General features: G+C 37.1%; 7 protein-coding genes across 12 annotated transcripts in view; 2 read left to right on the plus strand and 5 right to left on the minus strand.

Moving 5' to 3' along the window:
• The first annotated feature begins 856 nt into the window (after positions 1-856).
• LOC111453850 (zinc finger CCCH domain-containing protein 6-like) lies at positions 857-4866 on the plus strand. Of its 2 annotated transcripts, XM_023095122.1 has the most exons (5): positions 857-1059; positions 1172-1233; positions 3004-3207; positions 3360-3484; positions 3587-4866. In XM_023095122.1, the coding sequence occupies exons 2-5, from the start codon at positions 1174-1176 to the stop codon at positions 4608-4610; spliced, it is 1413 nt and encodes a 470-aa protein (XP_022950890.1). In that variant the 5' UTR covers positions 857-1059; positions 1172-1173; the 3' UTR covers positions 4611-4866. The 2 variants fall into 2 exon arrangements, with proteins under 2 accessions (XP_022950890.1, XP_022950889.1); XM_023095121.1 differs by having other exon boundaries at positions 858-1233.
• Positions 4867-5269: 403 nt separating this feature from the next.
• LOC111453785 (peptide methionine sulfoxide reductase A5) lies at positions 5270-7769 on the minus strand. Its single transcript, XM_023095016.1, has 4 exons — positions 7390-7769; positions 6434-6546; positions 6213-6357; positions 5270-5802 (listed from the first exon to the last, which is right to left on the minus strand). Exons 1-4 carry the CDS (start codon positions 7750-7752, stop codon positions 5605-5607), a joined length of 819 nt encoding a protein of 272 aa, XP_022950784.1. The 5' UTR covers positions 7753-7769; the 3' UTR covers positions 5270-5604.
• On the minus strand, positions 6303-9309 carry LOC111453786 (60S ribosomal protein L8-1). Its single transcript, XM_023095017.1, has 4 exons — positions 8827-9309; positions 7390-8398; positions 6434-6546; positions 6303-6357 (listed from the first exon to the last, which is right to left on the minus strand). The coding sequence occupies exons 1-2, from the start codon at positions 9264-9266 to the stop codon at positions 8062-8064; spliced, it is 777 nt and encodes a 258-aa protein (XP_022950785.1). The 5' UTR covers positions 9267-9309; the 3' UTR covers positions 6303-6357; positions 6434-6546; positions 7390-8061.
• Positions 9310-11018: 1709 nt separating this feature from the next.
• On the minus strand, positions 11019-11599 carry LOC111453663 (auxin-responsive protein SAUR50). The gene has a single exon (XM_023094849.1). The coding sequence runs from the start codon at positions 11455-11457 to the stop codon at positions 11137-11139; it is 321 nt and encodes a 106-aa protein (XP_022950617.1). The 5' UTR covers positions 11458-11599; the 3' UTR covers positions 11019-11136.
• A 2628-nt stretch (positions 11600-14227) lies between these two features.
• LOC111453821 (transcription initiation factor TFIID subunit 14b-like) lies at positions 14228-17295 on the minus strand. Of its 2 annotated transcripts, none has more exons than XM_023095071.1 (6): positions 16989-17294; positions 16647-16735; positions 16338-16559; positions 16063-16250; positions 15866-15987; positions 14228-15490 (listed from the first exon to the last, which is right to left on the minus strand). In XM_023095071.1, the coding sequence occupies exons 1-6, from the start codon at positions 17091-17093 to the stop codon at positions 15395-15397; spliced, it is 822 nt and encodes a 273-aa protein (XP_022950839.1). In that variant the 5' UTR covers positions 17094-17294; the 3' UTR covers positions 14228-15394. The 2 variants fall into 2 exon arrangements, with proteins under 2 accessions (XP_022950839.1, XP_022950840.1); XM_023095072.1 differs by having other exon boundaries at positions 15432-15502; positions 16989-17295.
• A 703-nt stretch (positions 17296-17998) lies between these two features.
• On the minus strand, positions 17999-18734 carry LOC111453672. The gene has a single exon (XM_023094865.1). It carries the CDS (start codon positions 18709-18711, stop codon positions 18169-18171), a length of 543 nt encoding a protein of 180 aa, XP_022950633.1. The 5' UTR covers positions 18712-18734; the 3' UTR covers positions 17999-18168.
• The window catches only part of LOC111453671, a 5488-nt gene continuing 2376 nt past the window's right edge, over positions 18656-21767 (plus strand). Inside the window, exons 1-3 of one of the 4 annotated variants that reach the window (XM_023094864.1) lie at positions 18656-18737; positions 19439-19634; positions 20456-21046. In XM_023094864.1, coding sequence (XP_022950632.1) covers positions 19460-19634; positions 20456-21046 — 766 coding nt within the window. In that variant the 5' untranslated portion in view covers positions 18656-18737; positions 19439-19459. Of the gene's footprint in view, positions 18738-19209; positions 19332-19438; positions 19635-20455; positions 21047-21767 lie in introns of those variants that run through there. The other 3 variants (XM_023094861.1, XM_023094863.1, XM_023094862.1) reach the window with 3 other exon arrangements.

Below are 21767 nucleotides of genomic sequence, written 5' to 3' on the forward strand. Positions count from 1 at the left end.
ATCGCTGGCACACTGCTTAGTGTCTAACATTGATAGCATTTGTAACCGTTCATCCACCCCTTGAGGCTTCAACATCTTCATGCTTCGCTGGCTCATTGCTCGGTGTTTCACTGTGATACCATTTATAAATCCTAAGTCTAAGAAATATTGTCCACTTTGCTCTGTTATTTATAGCAATGAGTCTCATAATTTTAAAATAGATATGCTAGAGTGAGGTTATTTTCCTCTATTCTCACCTGCATTTCAGTTGTTCAATAGGGGTGTACATTCAATCCGACCACCTGACAACCCGAACCAATCCAACTCGAACTATAAAGTTGGGTTGGGTTGGATTAACATTTCGAGTAGGGTTGGCTTCATTTTTCAGAACCCGAATTGAATTGATTCAATTTCGGGTTCATGGGACAAAACCCTCGGGTTGACCCGAGTGACCCGATATAAATAAAAATATATAAACTATATTAAGAATTTTTTATTATTAATGGGTTTGTCACGGTGTTACGTGTCTAGCAATTTTTATATATTTTTTATTTTTGTTATATACAATATCTTTAAATAAATTTTTTTATTATTTATTGTATCCCAGGTCCCATATTTCAATTAAAATATTTTAATATATTTTTTATTTTTGATGTGGGTATATTTTAATTAAAATATTTTTATATAATTTTTATTTTTGTTATATGTCATACTTCCAAATTAAAATCTTTGATTTTTTATTTAATTTGATGATGTATCCTAATATATATTTTATGTTATATTTTAGGTGAATAATTGTAATTGTAATGGTATTTTCAATTTTGTAACCTAAAAGAATTAGGGAAGAAATAGAAGCGTCATTACTTAAGAAATAGGAATGAATAGAGTGGGTCATTAGGGCTACCTCTTTTGCAGCGTTTCATCTCCTTCTCTCATCTCCCTTCGTCGTCTACTTCTTTTTCTTATTCTAGTTTCTTCATCGTCTTCGTCTCGAATCTCGATTTTAAGTTTCTGAACCAGAACCTTACAATCGGATCCACCTTAAGATTGAGGTTTTTCAGATGATACAAATCTTCATTTGTAAGTACCGATCGGTTGTTTGGTTACATGCTTTATAATCTGGAACATTAGTGGTAGTTTTGAGGCGAAACGATTTTGAGTTTGAGCGTCTCGTCTTTGATCTGAGATTTAGAGATGAAGCGGTCGAGGAAATCAATGCGTGTTTCGTGGGCTCATGGAGTTAATCTTTGTCAGGTATAATCGTAATATCTTATAATCGAAGTCTGGTTTCCTTACAGAATCATCAAAATTAATATATCTTTTAACAAATTTAAGCTCTAATCGATCCATTTTCCTTGGTTGATTTTAAGTTGACGCTTTCTCGTTGATGAATTTGATAATATCAGTTTAGGTCGTGTAGAGAGTAATAGAAATACTGCTCTTTGGCACAATGATTTTTTTCCAAAACTTTGGAACAATTAACAACAGTTTGCTGCTAATGAATTCGTCATCTTAATTACAAGAAGTACTAATTATTATCGCTCGCCGGGTGGATTAAGTAATTAAGATTGTGAACAAATTATCATTCTCCCTGTGCGAGCAAACACGGGCTATAAATCATTAAAACATTATTAATTCATTCACATTTACGGAATTAAAACAACCGCAGTCCGTTTGAACGATCTGAGAAAGTTCTTAAATGTCAGAACAAGAAATTTATGGAAGCTTTGAAGATACGATGGTAATAAAAAAAGATATGGTTTGATAAAAATAACAATCTGATTCAGGTTATAGTTTCAAGTACTATTGTACAACAAAAGCTTTGGCGACCAAATATTAACAGAATGATCCTTGTACTAATAAACTGCAAGTTTTTGCTCACGATCAGGAATCCCAAAAATAAATTAATAAAAGAAGAAAAAACGACGAAGTATTTGCTAAGAAATCATTACTCAACTCTTAAAATACTAATGGAATTTTTGTATTACTTCAAAAAGAATTAAAATTGGAACCTGTCATGGAAAAATTATGTTTTTTTCTTTGAAAGAACTCTTACCTTATAGGAGAATTGAAGTTTCATCTGTCAAATGAACATGTAGAAGAAACTCAACCATGTCATGGTTCTTTTGTCTCTTTCTTTCATTTGGTAGAAAGAATCCAATTGAGGGTCTTTTAATGATCAGTTTTCTTGGAGGACTTGGATTTTGGTTCATTACTATGATGAACCAAAAAGGGCATCTTCTATCAATCAACCATTCTTGGTTGCTAGCCACCTGCTGCAGACTTCTGCTCTTTGGAGATGCAGCAGGGAGGCAAAAACAAAGCTCAAAATGGAGATATCAAGGCCACTCTTTTCCGGTTTAAGAAAAACTTATTCATTTATAAGTGTTGTTTTTTCTTCAATCAGATTGCTAGAGGTAGAAACCAACCTTTTTCATTCTTATGTACCTGAGACCATATGATTTGTGATCTCAGAGCATATGGCTGCAGACACATTTTCATCCTACATTCTTTTGTCATTGTTACTTTTTTTCTGAAAATATTCTTTTGTCATTGTCTATCTTTTTTCCCCCCAAAACTGTAATGGCTTCTTCTCAGCTGCTATTGATTGAATGCCTGTTTTTAACCTTATATGAACACGTTCTTGTTTACTTATTGTGATTCTGAGAGTGACAATGATCTTGCTTAAGTACGCCATTGATGGAGGCTTTGGTTCAAATGGAGGCAATACCTTAACCGGGTTCTGCAGGATATTGATTGATCATTTCATCTGTGAATTTGCTTTGATGTGTACTTGCATGCAACTTTTGAAGCTTGGAATGTTACACAATGTTATAATTGGACGTTGCAGAGTGATTAAACAGATGTTAATATTCAATAGTTCAATGGTTTTTCTTGCTTATTTAACTTCCCATTAGGTTGCAAGAGTTATTATCCCTTGGAATTTTCCCCATCCTTCTGGCTCATGCAAATTTAAGTATCTTGATATTTGGAATTAAAGTGAATGATTATTGTTTTGAATAGGTGAAGCTATTCTCATCAGAGGACTGTCCTTCTAAAGTGGGCCAGAAATCTCTAGATCATCTCCAAGCAAAAACTCCCTGGATGTTGCATCCTTATATTGCTGAATTTAATGATTGCCCGCCTGGATTTGAGTTTACTCCTTCGGGAAACCAATCTGCTGATCTGTCTGGCATTTCTTTGATCAAGTGGAAATGCCCTCTCAAGGTGAGCCCTATTTGATTGATATTTCTGTTCACTTCACAGAATTCCAACCCATTTAGTGGCTATGTGATGTATGTTTGCGTCTTCTTCTGATGTGTAAACATTTTCACCTCTTCCAATATGTCAAAATTGCTATACCATTTTTCTCTGTACAGTTTGTTATGGATTCCAACTGGTGTGTGGCAGCAGGAGAGGAAAGTAGAGAGGTAGAATCTCAGAAATTGAGAGAAATGAGACTGCTCGAAGCAGTTTATCCTCGATCATCTGCTATTCCTTCAGGGTAATTTCATTCTTTTGTTTCTTCACATCAACTTTGAAGCTTCATATTAATGTGATAACACATTAACCTATCCAATAATTCCCTCTTTCTTTTGCTCTGTAGTGCGACCGTTTCGACTGATGTTGAAGATGAGCTTTATGATGATAGCCTCACTCCTCATGTCCCTATCATTCCTATTGAAGAAGATGAGTGCGAAGATTTAGGATCAAATTCAGCCGCCGCAGTAAACTTCCCTACGAGCCCAATGCCGATGGCTTCCAATTGTTCGTTGGAACGTTCAATCCCCGCAAGCACCACTGAAACATCTGCTGAAAAGTTGCCTGATGTTGGTGTGGATGTTGCTGCTGCTGCCTCTACTGCATTTGCAGTATTGACGAAAAGTATGGAGCAGGGAAGCATGATCGACACGAATTTGCTTATTAAAATTTTCAGTGATCCAAAAATGATCCAGAATTTGTCCAACATTCACCCTGTATCTGTAGCAGTCTCAGGGAGCCCACCCATCGCCGCTGGTGCTTTATCAAAGCCACCAGTGAGTGAATCAGTTTCTTCGCCTCTCACAACATCCATTTCGATACCAAACCGTCCAAATGGAAGCACATTGAAAGTGTCTAATGGATTCCCATCCACGGTCACCACTGCTCTTCCTCAGATGAGTAGCATTCCTACAGCCGATGTAAATCTTGTTGCAGTCCCAGGCCACTTTCCGGTTTCAGATCCCAACAACGTAAAAATGACCGTACCGAATGCTGGGATCTATTCTAAAATCGGAATCATTCCGACATATGCTAACATGGTGCCAGTTAGTTCAGTGAGAAAAGAAGCTCAGCAATTGAAGGATCTTAGCTACTATAAGAACTTAGTAAGACAACATGGAGATCAGAGGGACTTTAAGAAACACAAACTTGGACAAGATGGCAATAATCACAATCATCATAATCTGAATATGGTACATGAGATGAAAGCAGAAAACTTGAAACCCAAGATTCAGAAACAATGCATTTATTTTAATGGCCCAAAGGGGTGTCGAAATGGCGTTAATTGCCAATTCAAACATGATATTCCACTTCAGAATCAAAACGCTAAGAGAATGAAACTGTGTGGTGAAGTAACAGGGAGGACTTGATTGGGTTTATGCTTCACCATTCAGAAGTTTTCTTGTTCAAGCAGGAAAACGATGTCCTTTTTGAGGCCAAAGGGACATCTTGTGTTAATTTTTAGGAAATCAGGAAGAATTTTAACAAGATTTCAGAGGGGGGATTTTGAATTTGGGATTATTTGTTGGTGGTTGGTTGTTTGCGATTAGCTGGGATAAATGGCTCCATGTGTTGTAATCAATCCTTCAGCATGAATGTAAATTCTTTGGAGTACCTTTGAGTTCATTAATTCTGTCAAATAAATTCTCAAATTTTTAGGTAATTATCAGTTTGCATTTATATTTAATGTTTAAAAATTCTCATTATCATTTTATTATATTTAGGTATGTTCATGTCATTTGCGTACTACTTAAACACATAGAACTTAACCCATTTATCAAGTAAAATTCATTTCTTTCCAATATAATATGTTATTAATTTAATAAAACACAAACTTTTTATTAATAAAATTTTCCAATCTTTTTATGAAAGTATTTATTAAGAACTTAAGAACCAAATTTTGAGTTAAATAAAATATTAAAGACCAAATTAACCTTATGTAATTGTTTTCAAAGAAATCAAGATTTTTCATTCATAGTGTGTCCATTGAAAACTTAAAATATATGGACTAGAAAAAAAAAAGGTCAAGTCACAAGTCAAGGCTATCACTCATTCGCTCTGTTCTGAATCAACGTATTTTAAAAATGTGATATAAATACAGATCAGTTCCTTGACACGAGATGGGGGAAGCGAAGGGTTTAAAGAATGGAAGAATCCCAATTGGTAATGGGTATTCAATCTACATAATGGATTTGAAAGAAAGAATGAAATTTGTAGATACATAAAATTGAAGCTAGCTGAGGGAGGAAATTCAATCAATGATCCAAACAATGTGGGCTTCAGCAACCTAAAAATGATCCAACCGTAGCAAGAACACAAACTGATGCAATGCTATCCAAGCTAGAGCTTTCCACGAAGATGAACCTATTTTTCTCTCAGAATGGGCCATCCTTTTTTTATAATGTCGTTGATCTTGGCATCAATTTGCTTCTGAGTCTTCGGAGGACAGAGGTCTGCGGCGTACCCGTTCATATTTGCTGCCAAAGTGGACATCTCAAGCTCCTCTTCTGGCAAGTTGCCCATTAATTGAAGAAAAAAGGGATTCCTCTTCAGCTCAAACTTCTGCGAGTAAATATATAGTGAGTGAGATTTGACATGTAACGTCAACGATTCAATTTTTTAGCTACAAAGGTCTGGAGAAAAATTTCGAAAAATAAAAAATCAGTTCTCAGAAGATGGGCCATCCATTCTGAAGCTATGATGCACTTCATCTTCAAACGGGAAAGTGGGGCTCGGAGTAGCAGTTTTAATGTAACGCAAAGGCCACGACATCCTAAGCTTACTTGAGCTTCAAATAGGAAAAATGGGGATATGGGTAGCAATTAACAAAGTAGGAAAAGACCAAAGACATCTCAATCTATCTGAACTGCAACATTTCTAGGTGAGTTGTATGTCAAGAAGCAGGAAATCTTAAAACACGAAATTTCGCCAGATAATTGCTTCAAATAATCATGTTAATCAATGATATTCACCTGATGTTCAGCCTCAGCAGGATAAAATGCTCCAAGTTCCTGAATTTGTGTAGTTACAGCGCTTCCTCTTGACTTCAGTTGCTCTCTTTCTTTGCTGACAGCAGCCAGTCTAGATTCTTCGGTGCCATTAGTAAAAATGATAGATCTGATACAAAAGAGTAAATAATACAATTATCAAACGTTAATTCTGTTTAAACCATGAGCTAGAACTTAGAATGTACCTATACTGGTTGCCCACATCCGGACCCTGTCCAAACACTTGCCTAGAATCATGACTGGACCAAAAAACCTCTAAGAGTTGCCTGAAACTAGTAAGCTTGGGATCATATTCGACCTGAAATGAATTACAAAGCATGTGATAAATAATCAGTCCCATTGAAACACACATGTAATGTAATGAAACCAACAATTAAATTTTTTTATGAATCTCAATAATCATATATCAATATATGATTCGAAATTTGTATCCTGAAAGAAGATTCTTTCGTCATTGTGTATGAAATTACATAGAACACAGAGCTAGGGCGAGGCCTCTCCAAATGATGCATCAACGATATCTAAAGATCAAGCACCGATCATAGGGGGCAAGTCCCCCAAATAATTGCATCACTACAATCGAAAAGACACGTCAACCTATCTAGGATTAAGTGAAGTCACAGTTGATTTCAAAATTATACAGAACATACAGCCTCACTTTAACAATTTCAATGCATGTAAGTGAAGAATGTCTTGACTGAAAGGTGGTTCGTAGGTGCATAAATAGACAGTGAACAATTCCTATTCCAGAAAAGAAGAACATTGACAAATCGTCGACAAGAAAGAAAACAGGATTTATTTAATCCATTTGCACATCAGAGATCTGTGACAAACAAATTCGATATAAGCTCCCCTAAAAAATGTGACATGAAACCAAATGTCGGGCAATTTAAACCTCATTCCTGCTTCTCATAAGGAGAATTTCAAGAAAACAAAATACAAATCCGATCAACGAAGCAAAACGAGATTGAAAAGGTAAATATACAATATAACCAAACGTATAGACGGGATCTACCGAAGTAATGATGGCACAAACATAATCAGAAATGTAGAATACAGAAAATTCACAAAGTAAAAAATGAAGATGATGAAATCAGAAAAAGAAGAAATGTAAAGGAGAAGAGAAGGTAAGAACCCGAACCCGGACAGACTCGGCATGATCCCCCAAGCTACGATACTCAGGATTCAGTTTAGTACCACCGGCGTAGCCGACGGTGGTCCGGACGACTCCATCCAAGCAACCAAAGACGGCTTCCGATCTCCAGAAACATCCCAAAGCGAAGACTGCCGTTTTCAAGGAGTGATGGCTTGACGGAATCTTGTTAGAGTCCGCAATCCGATTCAGGGTTCTGATACAACAAGATTTCCCAGACAGGAGAAAGACGAGGAAGAAGAGGATTGTGAAAATGCGAACGCAAATTGTGGTCTGCAAAAGCGCCATTACTGTCTGCAACACATGCGGGCAGAGCAGTTCGAGCACTTGAATCTTCATTTTAGCATTCATGGGCTCGAAAGTTGAGCAGCATGGGCCTTACGGCCCGCAGCCCGCTAGAATATTAAAGCCCAGGCCCATTTTTAAGTTGCTATAAATATTTCGAATATATTTTTAGCAAAAATAATGTCTCCCTCAATCCGCCTCAAATAAAACATTTATTAGATTACCGAGGTGGCATTTTTAAAAAGTAAATAATAAAGCGTTCAGAGCTTTTAAATAAATAAATAAATAAATAATTCTTCCGATGGAGGGAAGAAAAATGAAATGGCCTAGAAACGAATTGACAACCTAAATTATTGTAATGTCGAAGTTGGTTCCCTAATCAGATTTAGCGGCAGTGGCTGCAGCTTGTCCTCTGAGCCTACCAGTTCTTCTTGCAGCAATGAGACCGACCTTCTGACCAGGCGGTGCATCCCGCCTGACAGTGCTGGCATGTCCAATGTGTTGGTGGTTACCTCCTCCGTGAGGATGCTCAACCGGGTTCATTGCAACACCACGAACCTTAGGCCAGCTGTTCCTCTTCACTCTGAATTTGTGGTATGCACTACCAGCCTTAAGAAGGGGCTTCTCAGTCCTACCTCCACCTGCAACCTGCCCGACCATGGCTCGGCACCCACTTGGAACTATTTTCTTTGATCCAGATGGAAGCTTGATCCTGATGGTAATAATCAAGAGATGAACATAGTTATTCAAGTGCAAATGGGGAAAAAATGTTTGAATGAATCAATACAAGCTAGAATCAAATGCCAGAAATCTGAGGAATGTATCTATTCATTACCAATCACTGAAAAAATCTGAACGAAAAAGATGAAACAAGCAATTTAGCAACAAATAACAATTCAATTTAGCAACAGAAATGAATCATTGTCTTCGATTCTCAAATTCCAAGCTTAGGGCAGTCGTTCAACCAGCATTTTCAAATTCCAAGCCTAGAAACTAAGTAATAACTAGAATTGTTAGCTATATTGGAGCAACAAATGATATAATACTAACGCAAAACAACAAAGAAAAACGGTAAAACAAATTAGGTTTCTATATGAGATCAAACGAATTAGACAGACTCAACAAAAATCATCGCCAAACCTGGAAGTGTCGTTATCAGGATTGTGACTGATAACAATTGCGTAATCTCCCGAGCACCTGGCAAAAACACCACGGTCACCGACATGGTGTTCAACGTTGCAGACAACAGCACCTTCAGGGATCGATCTTATCGGCAGGACATTTCCGACCACAAGATTTGCCTTCTTCCCGCAGTAAACAAATTGGCCAGTGTACATACCTTCAGCTGCAACAAACAGTTCATTCTGTTTCTTGTATCTGAAAGGATGGCGGAAGGAAACTCGAGCAAGCGGCGCTCCACGGCCTGGGTCGTGAACGATCTCAGTGACGACTCCTTTCAAATAACCATTTCGTTCCCCGAAATCGAGACTTCGGAACCTGGCTGGGCCCTTCCGATGATGTGTATGGGACCTGAAGACGGACCCCGCTCCCTTACGCTGAGCACGAATGACCCTTCCCATGGCGACTCCGTGAGATTGGAGAGTTTTAGTACACTACCGCACCGATATTAGAAACAACATAGGGTTGAGACGAATTTATATCGCATCAAACTGAAACTCACTGTCCCACTCTGCAGTCCGCCACGTAGACGAGGCCCAACTTTTATGGGCCTTTCGAGACTATCGGCCCAATAACTGGAAGGAAGCAAATAAAGCCAGACAAGTTATTCTTTTATAATTTAAACTTTGTAATAATTATTTTTAGAATACCTTTATATAATTTATTCTACGAAAATTTCCAACAAAGTATTAATATTAAAATATTTTATTTTCCTTACCTTTTTTCTAATTTTAATTCAATAATATTAACCTCTAAAAATAATAATTAATATCTTATCCATTAAATTATTCTCGTATCAATCATCTAAAAATTCTAAAAGAATCTTAATATTAGTATATAACGCCCTAAAATCGAACCCACGTGCTAATATTGAGTCTTCCTTTCATTAGTGTGTGGCCTACGCCAACCCAATTTTCCTACTACAGATGTATGGTCTCCGAACTACTACCACAATGAACCGAAAGACTTGGTTTCGAAGAATGTTGTCCTAAACTTACAATTATCCATCCTGTTATCATAGTTATCAAAATCTTATCTTATTTTATTTTTATTAATAAAAAAATATTTTTGAAAAAAAGCCAAAAAATAAATATATGGCTAATAATGGTAACATGAACTTTGAATAGTAATATTACTGTTCATTGTGATTACCTTATCTTACCTTATCTTATTTCTCGTGTTTTTTTTTTTTTGAATTTTTGTAGCCTCATATTATCTCTTACGTATGTTTCACATCATCAAACGTGAAAATACATTTTTTTCGAAGATTTTTATTAGATACATATTCATGTTTAAAAAGAAAAAAAACAATTTATTAGATAAAAATGAACTTATTAAAAAATTAAGTTAAAAAGAAAAAATATATATTTTAAGAATTAAAACAAAAAATGATTAAGTCTAAAAATTGGGTAAGATTTGCAAATAATAATAAATAACGGGCGATGAAGACAAAATTAATTAATTTTATATGTGAACAGTGTGTTTGTCATGTGATGAAGTTTGTCTCCACGTAATTAAGCACCGAAATTAGCTCATAATCCCTTTCTTTGAAACGTAAGCATCCCATAATCATCAAATTAAAATGATGTTAATCAATGAAAGATGACAAAACCACACTTAATTAGCCAATAATCAAGGCAGGATAAAAGTCATATTGTGCGGCTAAGCAAAGCACGGAAGGTATACAATACGCAGTGTTTGGTAGAATGATCCACCATGTGTGGACATCCCCAGCCCCTCTCCCATGTGCATTCTATTACTAAAAACGAAATCCCTATCGACCCGACCAACTCAAAACTTGTGGATTTTAAGACGAGTTTAGATTATAAAACTTATTCCTTCTCATTTCATCGATCCAACTCAATAATCTCTCAAATTGATACGAGCCAATCATTAAAGAATTAGTGGTATCGAGCTCACGGAACGATGATTAGATATTCGAATTCTCGCCCACGTATGTTGTATTATGTTCATGCATTGCTTCCTAAGTTCTGGGTTGTTTAAGATAGTTATGAAAGCTAAATATTTTGGATGTTGTAAGTCCAAATTATGGAGTGTAAGTAAAGTATGAACAGATGATGAAGCCTGCAACTTCTTTCTGTATATTAATAATGATAGATTCATGAAGAACATAAATGATTAGAAAAGAAGTCCAGCAAAAGGAGGAGGGCAAATTTAGCTCCTTCCAATTCCTTTTCCATTCAAGATTCAAGCAATTTGAAAGAAAGAAAGAAAAAAAGAATCCTGATCTGTTTATGGGTTGGTCTGATCTCATGTGATCTTGATCATGGCTGTTAAGGAGCGAAAAACAACCTCTTCACAAGGGATGGTGATACCCATGTCATGGTTGAAACCAAACTCCTCCTCTGCTCTGTGCAGCAGGCTCTGGAACTGTGGATGAGCCAGCCAGGAAATGGGGACAATGTGTCGGCTTCGGTTTTCTCCGACGTAGACTGCGAAGTGGCCTTTCGGCACGTCGTCAGGGAGGCCATCGTCGTTGCAGCCATTTCGCTTGCCGAAGCTTGAACATCTTTTGAGAATGTGTCTGATGGAGGCAGAGGGCTGAAGTAGATTACCCTTTTTGATAGCCATGTTGTATTGTAGGAGTATGTGTTTGCGTCTATGATTGATGATGATGAGAGAAGGATTGAGGGATTGAGTTTGAACTTGAAGAAAAATGGAGAGATTAAAGAGGTATTTAAGAGGAAGAATAAGAAGAAGAATGAGAACAAAATCATGTGAGATGTGGGAGTAAACAGCAGACCACAAGAGTTCTTGTAAGCCAATTCTGTATTAGAAGAGTTGCGTATGCCAACCCAAGTGGGCCATTTCGCTACCCAGTTGCGTCTTTTGGGCACACAACATGGAGCCCTCTCCCAAGGATCAAATTTTTATTCCTAAATCAACTTATAATATTTTTCTTTTTACAAACCTTTAAAGTACTAGCAATGTCCTCAAACAACGTTAGGTGACTAAAATGTTCTCTTCATTATGCTACAAAGACCAATGGAGTAAATCTTTCTTTCATTTTTTAGATTGTAACGAATTCAGTCAAACAACATTACGAGTCTAAAGGCGGAATCAAACTTGAAAGGACTCCCTTATACAACCCTTATCAGGTAGTTTTCAAACGCCTAATTGGATTTTATCCTTTACCTCGAATGGTAGTTTTAAAACAGTATTGGAAGGCCAAGAGTAATATTACAAGAGATCGACTAGAGATTTTTTTTTTTTTTTTTCCAAAAATAAAGAAATAGAGAATGGGAAGATAGAATTAGATGGATTGGTTCAAATTGGGTAACCTGAATGCCACATCAAGGTTCAGGTAGAATGAGTTAGAACATTGTATATTGACAAAGAAATCCCCACCACCCACCAACTCCAAACTTATACTTAGATTTGATTGTCAACTAAATATTAAAAATGACTTGGAAGCCAATATTTTCCATGTAAATAAATATAATATGAATTGAATTTATTGAATTATATTGATAAACCACATGGGCAATCACGGTTCTGTACAACAGAAAAGTTTCATAGTTAATGTGAGGTCCCACATCGATTGGAGAAGAGAATGAAACATTCCTTACGAGGATGTGAAAACATTCTCTAATAGATGCATTTTAAAATCGAGGCTAATAACGATAAGTAACGGGTCAACGTAGACAATATCCACTAGCACAAGAAAAGATTTAACAAAATATTTACACAGAACCCACAGAGATCCAAGAAATAGACAGCTGATGAGAAAGTTGAAAGCAAAATGCAAGTACTTCGGGGATGCCAGAGCCTCTTAATCAAAGACGTGCCATAAAATGAAAAGAAAGAGGAAGATGTTTCCCACATGAGAGCCCGTAAATGTCAGTTTCCCAGTAATATTTATGGCAGAAAACAACATTTTCACGACTTCCTAATATCTAGGCTACACAAGCCACCACAAGATTGAAAGACCAAACTTGAGATTTTGTCTTATATATTTTGGGGGAAAATGAAACCAGACTGAAGATGAATATGATTGGACCACCTATATTCAATCCAAATCCTGAGGCTGTGTATCAACAGAAAAATCCACGCAAGTAGAGAATTGTTGTCCAACTCAGTTACGGAGTGGTCCAAGTCCAGGACATACGGTTCTACTTTCGGGCACGAAGTAGGATGGATTTGACTTTAGTACCTTATTTTCGGTAGTGGACCATAGAGACGAAACTTTGTTCTTCATTTTTAAGTCTCTGCGTACTGGTCTGTCCCCTTGGATTACAGAAGTTTGTCTATGAAAGCTCAGCTCATCTCAGCTCAAAGCTAGGCCACACACCATCCACAAATTAGTCCTCCTGTAGATTATTGCCACATTTTATCAATTCAAAATCCGTCCCTCTCTTAGACGGATTGTTATCTGCACCTGAATGTGAAATGAAACATCTATAAATATTAATAGTAAACAATGCCGAGAGATGAAAGGACACATATTGAGTAAGGACAATGTTTATGCTCCAGCCATCTTTAAATTACAGAAGTTTGTCTTCAAAAGCTCAGCTCAAACTAGGCCACCCACCATCCAAAAATTAGTCACTCCGTAGATGTTGGCACATTTAAGAAATTCAAAATCCATCCCGCTCCTACCTGTTACCTGAATGTATGAAACATCTATAAATGTTAATAGTAAATGCATTGCTAAGAGATGAAAGGATATATAATCTTTCCATCAGTTTCCCTTGAATGTCTCTACATTAAAAGACCACCCATGTGGCAATCCAAATGCTGGAAATTCACAAGTTCACGATACTAGAGAATTCTAATCAAAATAATTTGTCTTGTATAAATGAGCACCACTCATTTATCCCGCCTTACTTTGCTGACTGGCTTCAATTTTCCATGTTCCAAGGCCAAAAGCAATCTCGTCGGCTATGATATAAGCAGCCACTCTGCCGACCCAATAGACGCAGGACCGCCGAATTCACCTTCTTATTCTTTTCCACTCACACCCCACTAAGAATTCTCCGGATATATGGGTAGAGCTCCAAACTACATTCAACAATTTCATAAAAGCAGGCTTTTCAATTCATTGTGGGGTGAAGAAATGGGAGCTTTCAATGATTACAATAATGTCATCCACTTAAAACTATTGAGTTTGAAAATTGTTCTAATTTTCATGTAATGATGTTAATGCAGCCCGAAGCAATAAATGCAAGAATAGATAGACATTATCCATAGAAACAGCTGTCTACACAATCTGCGAGCAGCAGAAAAATGATGAAGGAAGAGAGAAGGATAAGCTATCATTTTCAGTATTTCCTGTGCAGCGCAGGCCATTTTTTCTGAGGAACAATAGACAGTTTCCTTTTAGCACATGGCAACCTGAAAATTTGATAAATAGTTCACGACCATGTTTATCAGATCAAAAACAAGATTGTTAAGCATAAAACCCAAGGCAACTACTCCAGTCTTCGGTGTAAAGAAAATCTTAAATAGTGCAACATCATAATTTTATATATTCTCCTTGTGCTATAAGGAGAATATATAAAAAGGAAAGAACTATTAATGAAAATTTTCTGGCTTCCATTCCAAGCTTGTGCACCTACAAAAAAAATAGCAATACCAATAACACTATGCATGATTTTGAAATTTATATTGATAAACCAAGAACACCATAACATACATTGAGGATTCAAGCAACTATATTATTTCGGTTCACAATGATCGATCATACATTACAGTCTTCTGGAGCTCTTCTGAAGCATCTTGAGGACTTGGGGCCGAGACAAGGAAGATTGGATTTGCGAGTGGAAGATGGATCTGTGGTGCCTTCAACAATTTATCAACCTACTCAACAATTTATGAACCTGTGTTTTGGAGAGAAAGCAAAAATGCTAAAATTGTATTCTTAGCCTTGGTCCCTAGCCTTTGAGAGGATCATAACCACAAGATGATAGAGTTCGAGAAACGTAGCCCAAAATTCACATCACCCCAAATGATGTTCTAGGAGAAGATGGAGAAGAGGAGGTTGACCACATATTTGGTCATTGAATTTTCCTGGAAAGTTTGAGAAAAGCTCTAAGCTACTTCTAATGAATTAGGCTCCAGGTCTTAATTCAAAGCTAAAGTTGCATTCAGATCTAACTACTGTTTGGAAGATTTCAACAGAGAAACAGCAGAATTTTTTAGGATTGGAGAATTCTTTTGGAGTCTGAAATTATGCAAGGTTTGAGGTTGAATATTTTTAGCCACTAATTCTTGGCCCGTTGGATTTTGCAACGGATCACTAGTTCTTCCTTCCCCTGCATATTCATTTTCATCAATGCAGATGTGAGGGGATTAAATAAAAAAATGGATGATTACAAAGTATCGCAGGAGCATAAGTTAGATAACAATATTACTAAGAGTGACAGATCCTACTTTAAGTATAAAAATATCACCTTAATTGCATGGATATTAAAGAAAAACTTGATACATCATTGTTTACATGGACCTGAACCATGAGACTGGCAGGTAAGCCTAACTACATGGATAAACTCCATCAGCCTCCAGCTTATTACGTAAATTCATAACCAGCGGTTGGTTTTGAAAACTGAGGCAGTCCATCCATCACACTGAGTTGTCTTCTCAACTTGACAATATGAGCTTGCACCTAGCAGATCAACTATAACGTTAATGTAAAATCTACAACCTTAATCATGAGCCTTCCACTAGATAGCTGCTGATGCGATCATAAAAGAAAGAATAAGCTAATCATGATCAATTTGAAGTTAACACATTATAAGTGGACTTCAATTCTCCACGGTTTGACATATTATTACACCGTCACCAACAAGATGAAGAAGACTCTCAAAAGCATGCAAACATATATAGACAATATCTCTAGTCATAGTGTTGTGATAATAGCAAGCCAGAAATACGATTGCTTTAGAAACTAAAATATTTCAACAGGTATAAAGAGAAAGATTTGTAAACAGGATAAAATATGATTAGTTGCGAAGAATGTAAGAAAACAATATAATCATACTTGTTGGCGAGCAGCTGCAAGTTTTAACAGCTCGTCTGCCTCTGAAAAATTCAGGAACCATTGACTAAGGGGATGATCCTTGGTGTCGCCTCTCTCCCTTTCTGCCATATTCTCAATTGGTGCTGCATATCCCAAATTATTAACTTAACTTACAAACTGCAACAGAAGGTAAGCAAGACAATATTACAGATATTTACCAGGATTAGGTAGATTGAAACCAGCAGGAAGGCGAGGCACAACAACAGCTGGATAATTCTGAACACGAGCGAAAAAATTTTCAGATGGATCGGGAAACACAATTTCGTTGTAAGATTCCACCACAACAGGTTTCTTTGTTGTTTGTGGACCAGATTCGTCTTCAGGGTACAACTTCAAATGGTGAAATCTATAGTAATTTGAAATAGTCATAAAAATGCCTTTTAAGATAAAATCACTATACGTGCACGAGAAAAGAAAAACAACAATAGCTTACAGGTCTAATTGTTTATCACAAACGTCGCTGTGGAAGAAAAGTGTGACGGCAATCTCAAACTCTCCCCAACCACATTCTGATAACTCAAAAGGTGGCGATTCAACCACTCTTGTTGGGTTATTAAAGCTGGGATGTAACTGAAACACAACTTTCTTTATCACCACCCCGAGATCCTCATTAGTAGCTCCACGCACATAGACTGTCCATTTATGTGACTGTGACCTAAAGGGGCAATTAAATCATTTTCGTTAGCCAAATGCCTGAAAGGAGGAGAGGAAATGAGACAGCCCCTGAAGGGAGGAGACTCACTCGCTGGCCTTCCTGCCCAGATAAAATGCGATGGTTCCACAGACTATTGGGACACAAATTTCCATGTCTTTAAGCCTCTTGCTAACATTCTGCAGTAGTCGAAAATTCTTTGAGATGAATGGGACTAGTGCAGTGTGGTATAGATTTCTCGGAGATAAACAATTTAGAAAAACTAATGCCCTCATAAAACTCAATGACTTCGCTATCTTTTATGTCTCTTGAACTACGAATACCAATGTCAGAAATCAGTGACACTAAAGGATAAGTCTGAGAAGTATCTACTATAGCTACTTTCCAAGACAGCCAGAAAATCAAGTATGAAAAAAGAAGTATCAGAACAACCTTGGCATCGCCTGCGTCGGAGGATTTTGAGATTTTGATGCGCGGTGGCTTCGTACCAGATCCACCTTCGTCGGCCGGCGTTTCACCTTGTTTTCTACCGGACATTGAGCTCGCCCTCTTAGCCTCTGACAAATTATCCACGATACACAACCTTGACCTTCAGACTGTGAGAACTTGATCGCGGTACACAGATTACAGTTTCTTTCAATTCAATTTCATAATTTCGTGGGAACTCAAACGCGCGAATTCGAGTTGATTGGGGATTAGGGTTTAAGAAGATTCTACCCAAAAGCTTCTTTCGATATTTCGGATTACTTATCACTATCCTTTTTTGTGGTGAAGATAAATATTAATTACTGCCTCGTTCAAAAAAACATATTTATTACCAAAAAGTTTATAAATTATTAAATTATTATTTCATAAAAATGTTTAGACATTTAAATACTCGAAGTCATAAGAAAAAAATGATGGTCATAAGTTATATTAGATTCGTAACTTAGATCAAATCCAATTATTTGAGTTATAATTTTTTTAATTCAATCAGTGTTAAATAATGAACTCAACCCAATTCAACCATTTGATTTAGATATGGAGGCAAGCTCAGAAGAAAGTTGAGATTGACTTCCAACTCCATCTCAATCGACATCTTGCTGTCTAGAGGTGAAGTCTTAAAGCTAGACTTATTGATGTATTGTCCCAATCTCCATAGGCTCATAAAATATCTATTTATTTATTTATTATACATTTAATTGATTTAAAACTTAATTTCTGTGATCTATATAATTTTTTAAAAAAATTAAATAAATAATCAAAATAATTATAAAATTAAATAAAAATATATATATTTCAAAGTTATCTAAATTAATTCGAATCAAATAGTTTCAAAAATTCATAAACCAATTCAATAGTGAATACCAACGACACCATAAAAGGTCATCCCCAAATCCTCAAAGCCATGTGGTGTTTTGGTTCTCATAGCTTTCTGAACTCTAAAATTGTTAAATGAGTGCTTCAGCTTGAAACCCAATTCATAATCACCAAATTCTCAATAAACACTTATCAGTTAAGAAATCCCTAGAACAAGAATTTACAACGATAGAATAATACTTGAGCAGCCGCAAGAGAATGTGTATGAAAAGGATTAAAGATAGCAACAAAAAAGAGGCAATTCCGAAGATCATCAGCCCTTGAAAATGGAAGTCGGAGATAATGGTGGAGTATCCAACTGGTAAAGATTGAGCGAAGGCCCAACAAATCGGAACACAATCCAACCACCAATCATGATAAAAATGGAAGCATAAGCAAACTTGTTTAGCCAAAACAACAAACCCTTCTCTCCCATATACAGCTCCGTCGCCTTCTCCGCCAAGTCCATCTCCTCCCATTTCTTCGGCTTCTTGGAAGCAATCTCCACCGGCGCCTTTCTCGCCCCCACATTCCCCATCGCCGCTCCATCCTCGCTCTCCTGTTTCGATCGTCTTCTCGACCTCTTCCGAAACCGAACATCAACCGTCTCCGGAGGCGTTATTGCCGGTGGAACCTGCGGTGGCGCGCTGTCGCCATCGGTGTCCGTGGCGTTGATCGGTTTGATCCTGAGAGGCTGTTGATGGCGTAGAGATAGAAAGAATACCTGATTCTGAGATGTAGGGGAGAATTTATGTGGATCGATGGTCAAGAGCGGCGGTTTAGACGCCAGAAATCGGTGGAGACTGGTCGCTTCCATGTGCTGAGAAGTGAGCACTTCGACTGGTGGAGTTGCTTTTATCCATTTCTTCACCGTTTCTCTGGCTGAGAATTATTGGGCCAAGCGATTCGGCCCAGTCAAAATTAGTTGGACCTGGACCTGACAATTTTGTCTTGGGCTTTCTATTGGACTGGCCCATGAACCATGAGCATTAATCGTTGATTGGGATTTGCTGATGTGTAGTGGTGTAAATGACGTGGCAAACATTTATTAATTTTAATATTTATATTGTACCTTTTTCTCCCTTATTCTCATTCTCTTTTCCTTTTGCTAGCCACATCATTCAAAATATTACACGTCAGCAAAACCCAATCAACGTCGATGTGCCATGTCATCATTTAATACTACTTAAAATAAGATAAAATGGACATTTTTAAAATATTATAGTTCTGGTTCAATAAAGTAAGTACCTAGGGCTCTTTTAGTGGCCTGGCCCAAAATTGGAGGAACGGATAGGAATAGGAATCCGAATCCGACCCGAATGAGAATCCGATGCAGTTTTTTGTACGTCTCTTCCGAACTTGGCATTTGCCGCTGTTGAATAAGGAAAACATTTGCAATTTCGCTCTAAATTTTGCGGTCCACGAAGCAAGTTTCCCGTAATTTTGATTTTTAGCACCATCGCTTCGCTTAAGTTCTTCGGCTTTGCTTTGAACGATTATTGGTTTTTGAACATCTTCTCAACCATCGTCTCCGTTGTTTGCAGTTGATTGTTCGTCACTTGCCTATGGCGATTAGTCATCAGCATTTGAAACTGGAAGACCCTTTTCTTCATAACTACAAGCCCTCAGAGCTACGGATCGCTTCTGAGTTTCTCACCACTTGGCTTCCATTTCTTTCGAGAGATCTCTGCCGGAACTGCACCAAATTGCTCTCGGATCGAATCCGCGCCCTCGACCCAGGTATTCTTTTGTTGCTTTCTATTCGTTAGTAATTAATCGTTGCATGAGGGGCGTTAGAGAAAAAACCCATCTAATATTTTAGGCTCTTTGAAATAATTGAGTATTAGAAGGGGAAAATTTTTAACTTTTAATGAGATGGGGGAATCGATATATTTTTTTTATAGACATTAAAGTGAGGTGGTATGATTAGTTGTCAATTCCTCTAGTGATTTGGTATGACTATTAGACGAAATTACGTTTAGGTCGGCCAGACCTGAATCCCCTCAAAATTTATCATAAAGGGATGGTATGACTATTCGACGAAATTATGTTTAGGTTTAGGTAGGCTAGACCTGAATCACTCCAAAAATGTACATTAGAGAGATGCAACTAGTTGTCAAATTCTCCCTACCAGAAAAAGTTACAGGCTACTTAAGCTCGCCTTTACTCGTATGCCATATAACATTGCTTTCAAAATTTCTCAATATTGCTTTCAAACACTCTTTCAATATCTCTATGCCCTCATTTTTTACAACTTTTTTTCTCAAATTGGGGTCAGAGGCTTAAACATATGTTGCTTGGTCGTAGACGACTCGAATATAAATTGCTTAACTCACCTGCTGATGATGCTGATGAGGAGTGAGTGTCAAACAATTGCATTAGAGCTTTGCTAAAAGAGTGAATATATTTGTTTCAATGCATTAGAGCTTTGCTAAAAGAGTGAGGCGTCTGTGTGCTGATAATTAACATGATCCGTTCCTTTGGTTTGCATTATCTTGATGCTTCCCCTGTTTAATCATGAGGATTATCTGATGGAATTTTTGAACTTGACAACGTTGTAGCTGCCCGTACCGACGAGAATTCAAGTTCTACACCACCAGTTGAAGTCATGCATGAGAGTAATGGGAATCAGAACGATGCTTGTGATGCAAATTCTCTTGGAAGTTGGAAAGATGAAGCGGAAACAAATTCATTAGAAAGTTGGAAGGACGGCATAAATGAAGGGAATGAAGCTGATGGGGTACCTGAAACTTCTTCTAGCGTACAATCCTCTAAAGTAGTTTCCACCAAGACCTCAGGGCCTCGAATGTCGTGGGCTGATATGACTCAGGAAGATGAACTAGAAGAAGAAGAGGAAGATGAGTATGAATCAGAAAAAAGAGTTGTCAGTGTTAATGAGTCCACAAGGAAATTAACAATATCAAAGGTTATTGAGAAGGCAAAGCTGTCTAGAGAGCAGAGAGAGCACATCAGGTTCATAAATGTTGGACGGAAGAAAGATTTTATTTGTCTGGAGAGGTTTAAAGGGAAATTAGTAAATATTCTTGAAGGACTTGAGCTTCATACAGGTATTTTTAGTGCTGCAGAACAGAAGAGAATAGTTGATCATGTTTATTCACTTCAGGAGATGGGCAAGAAAGGAGAATTAAGAGGTAACTATTCCCGTTTGCATCATGTTTATTGTTATTATTAGTTTGGATGAGAAACATTGATTCATTCATTTCATTAATAAGATGAAATTACAAAATATGGTAAGCTATGTGCTAAATGAATTACAAAAAACACTTCCAATGGGCAATAACTGAAGTTAGGTTGTAGAAACTTAAGAGAGGATTTAATTTATGCCAAGAGGGAGCAATAGAGGTTAAATGATCCACAAAATCATCAAATGCGTGGCTATATCCTTCATGTGACGGTTGCCCTCCAGCCATAGAAAGGCTCTGATGAAGCAATTCCAGAGGACTTCCTCTTCGTTGCTAAAAGGGTGACTGATGAGTATCCCTTCTAGTAAAGTGATCAACTCTCCCGGTAGAGGTAGGTGCCAATTAAGAGACAGTAGGATATGGTTCCCAAATGAAGAAGCATGAGGGTAAGTAATGAAGATACGTAGCAAGAACTCTGTCATTTTGTATCATATCTAAGGGATTTCTAGATTCAGGCCGAAAGAGGAACATACTTCGAAATACTTAGTAGAGGGAAATGCTGTCAAGCAGAACAAAAGAAGGGCAGGCGAACTGATAGTCAATTCCATGAGTGACTAGACATACCACCCCCCATTTTTATAATTGAAAACATAACTTGAACACAATGCCACATTCACCATTTTTTTTTTTTTTTTTTTTTTTTTTTTTTTTTTTTTTTTTTTTTTTTTTT

Source organism: Cucurbita moschata, unplaced genomic scaffold (assembly GCF_002738365.1).
Source record: "Cucurbita moschata cultivar Rifu unplaced genomic scaffold, Cmos_1.0 Cmo_Scf00015, whole genome shotgun sequence".
Classification (NCBI taxonomy): domain Eukaryota; kingdom Viridiplantae; phylum Streptophyta; class Magnoliopsida; order Cucurbitales; family Cucurbitaceae; genus Cucurbita; species Cucurbita moschata.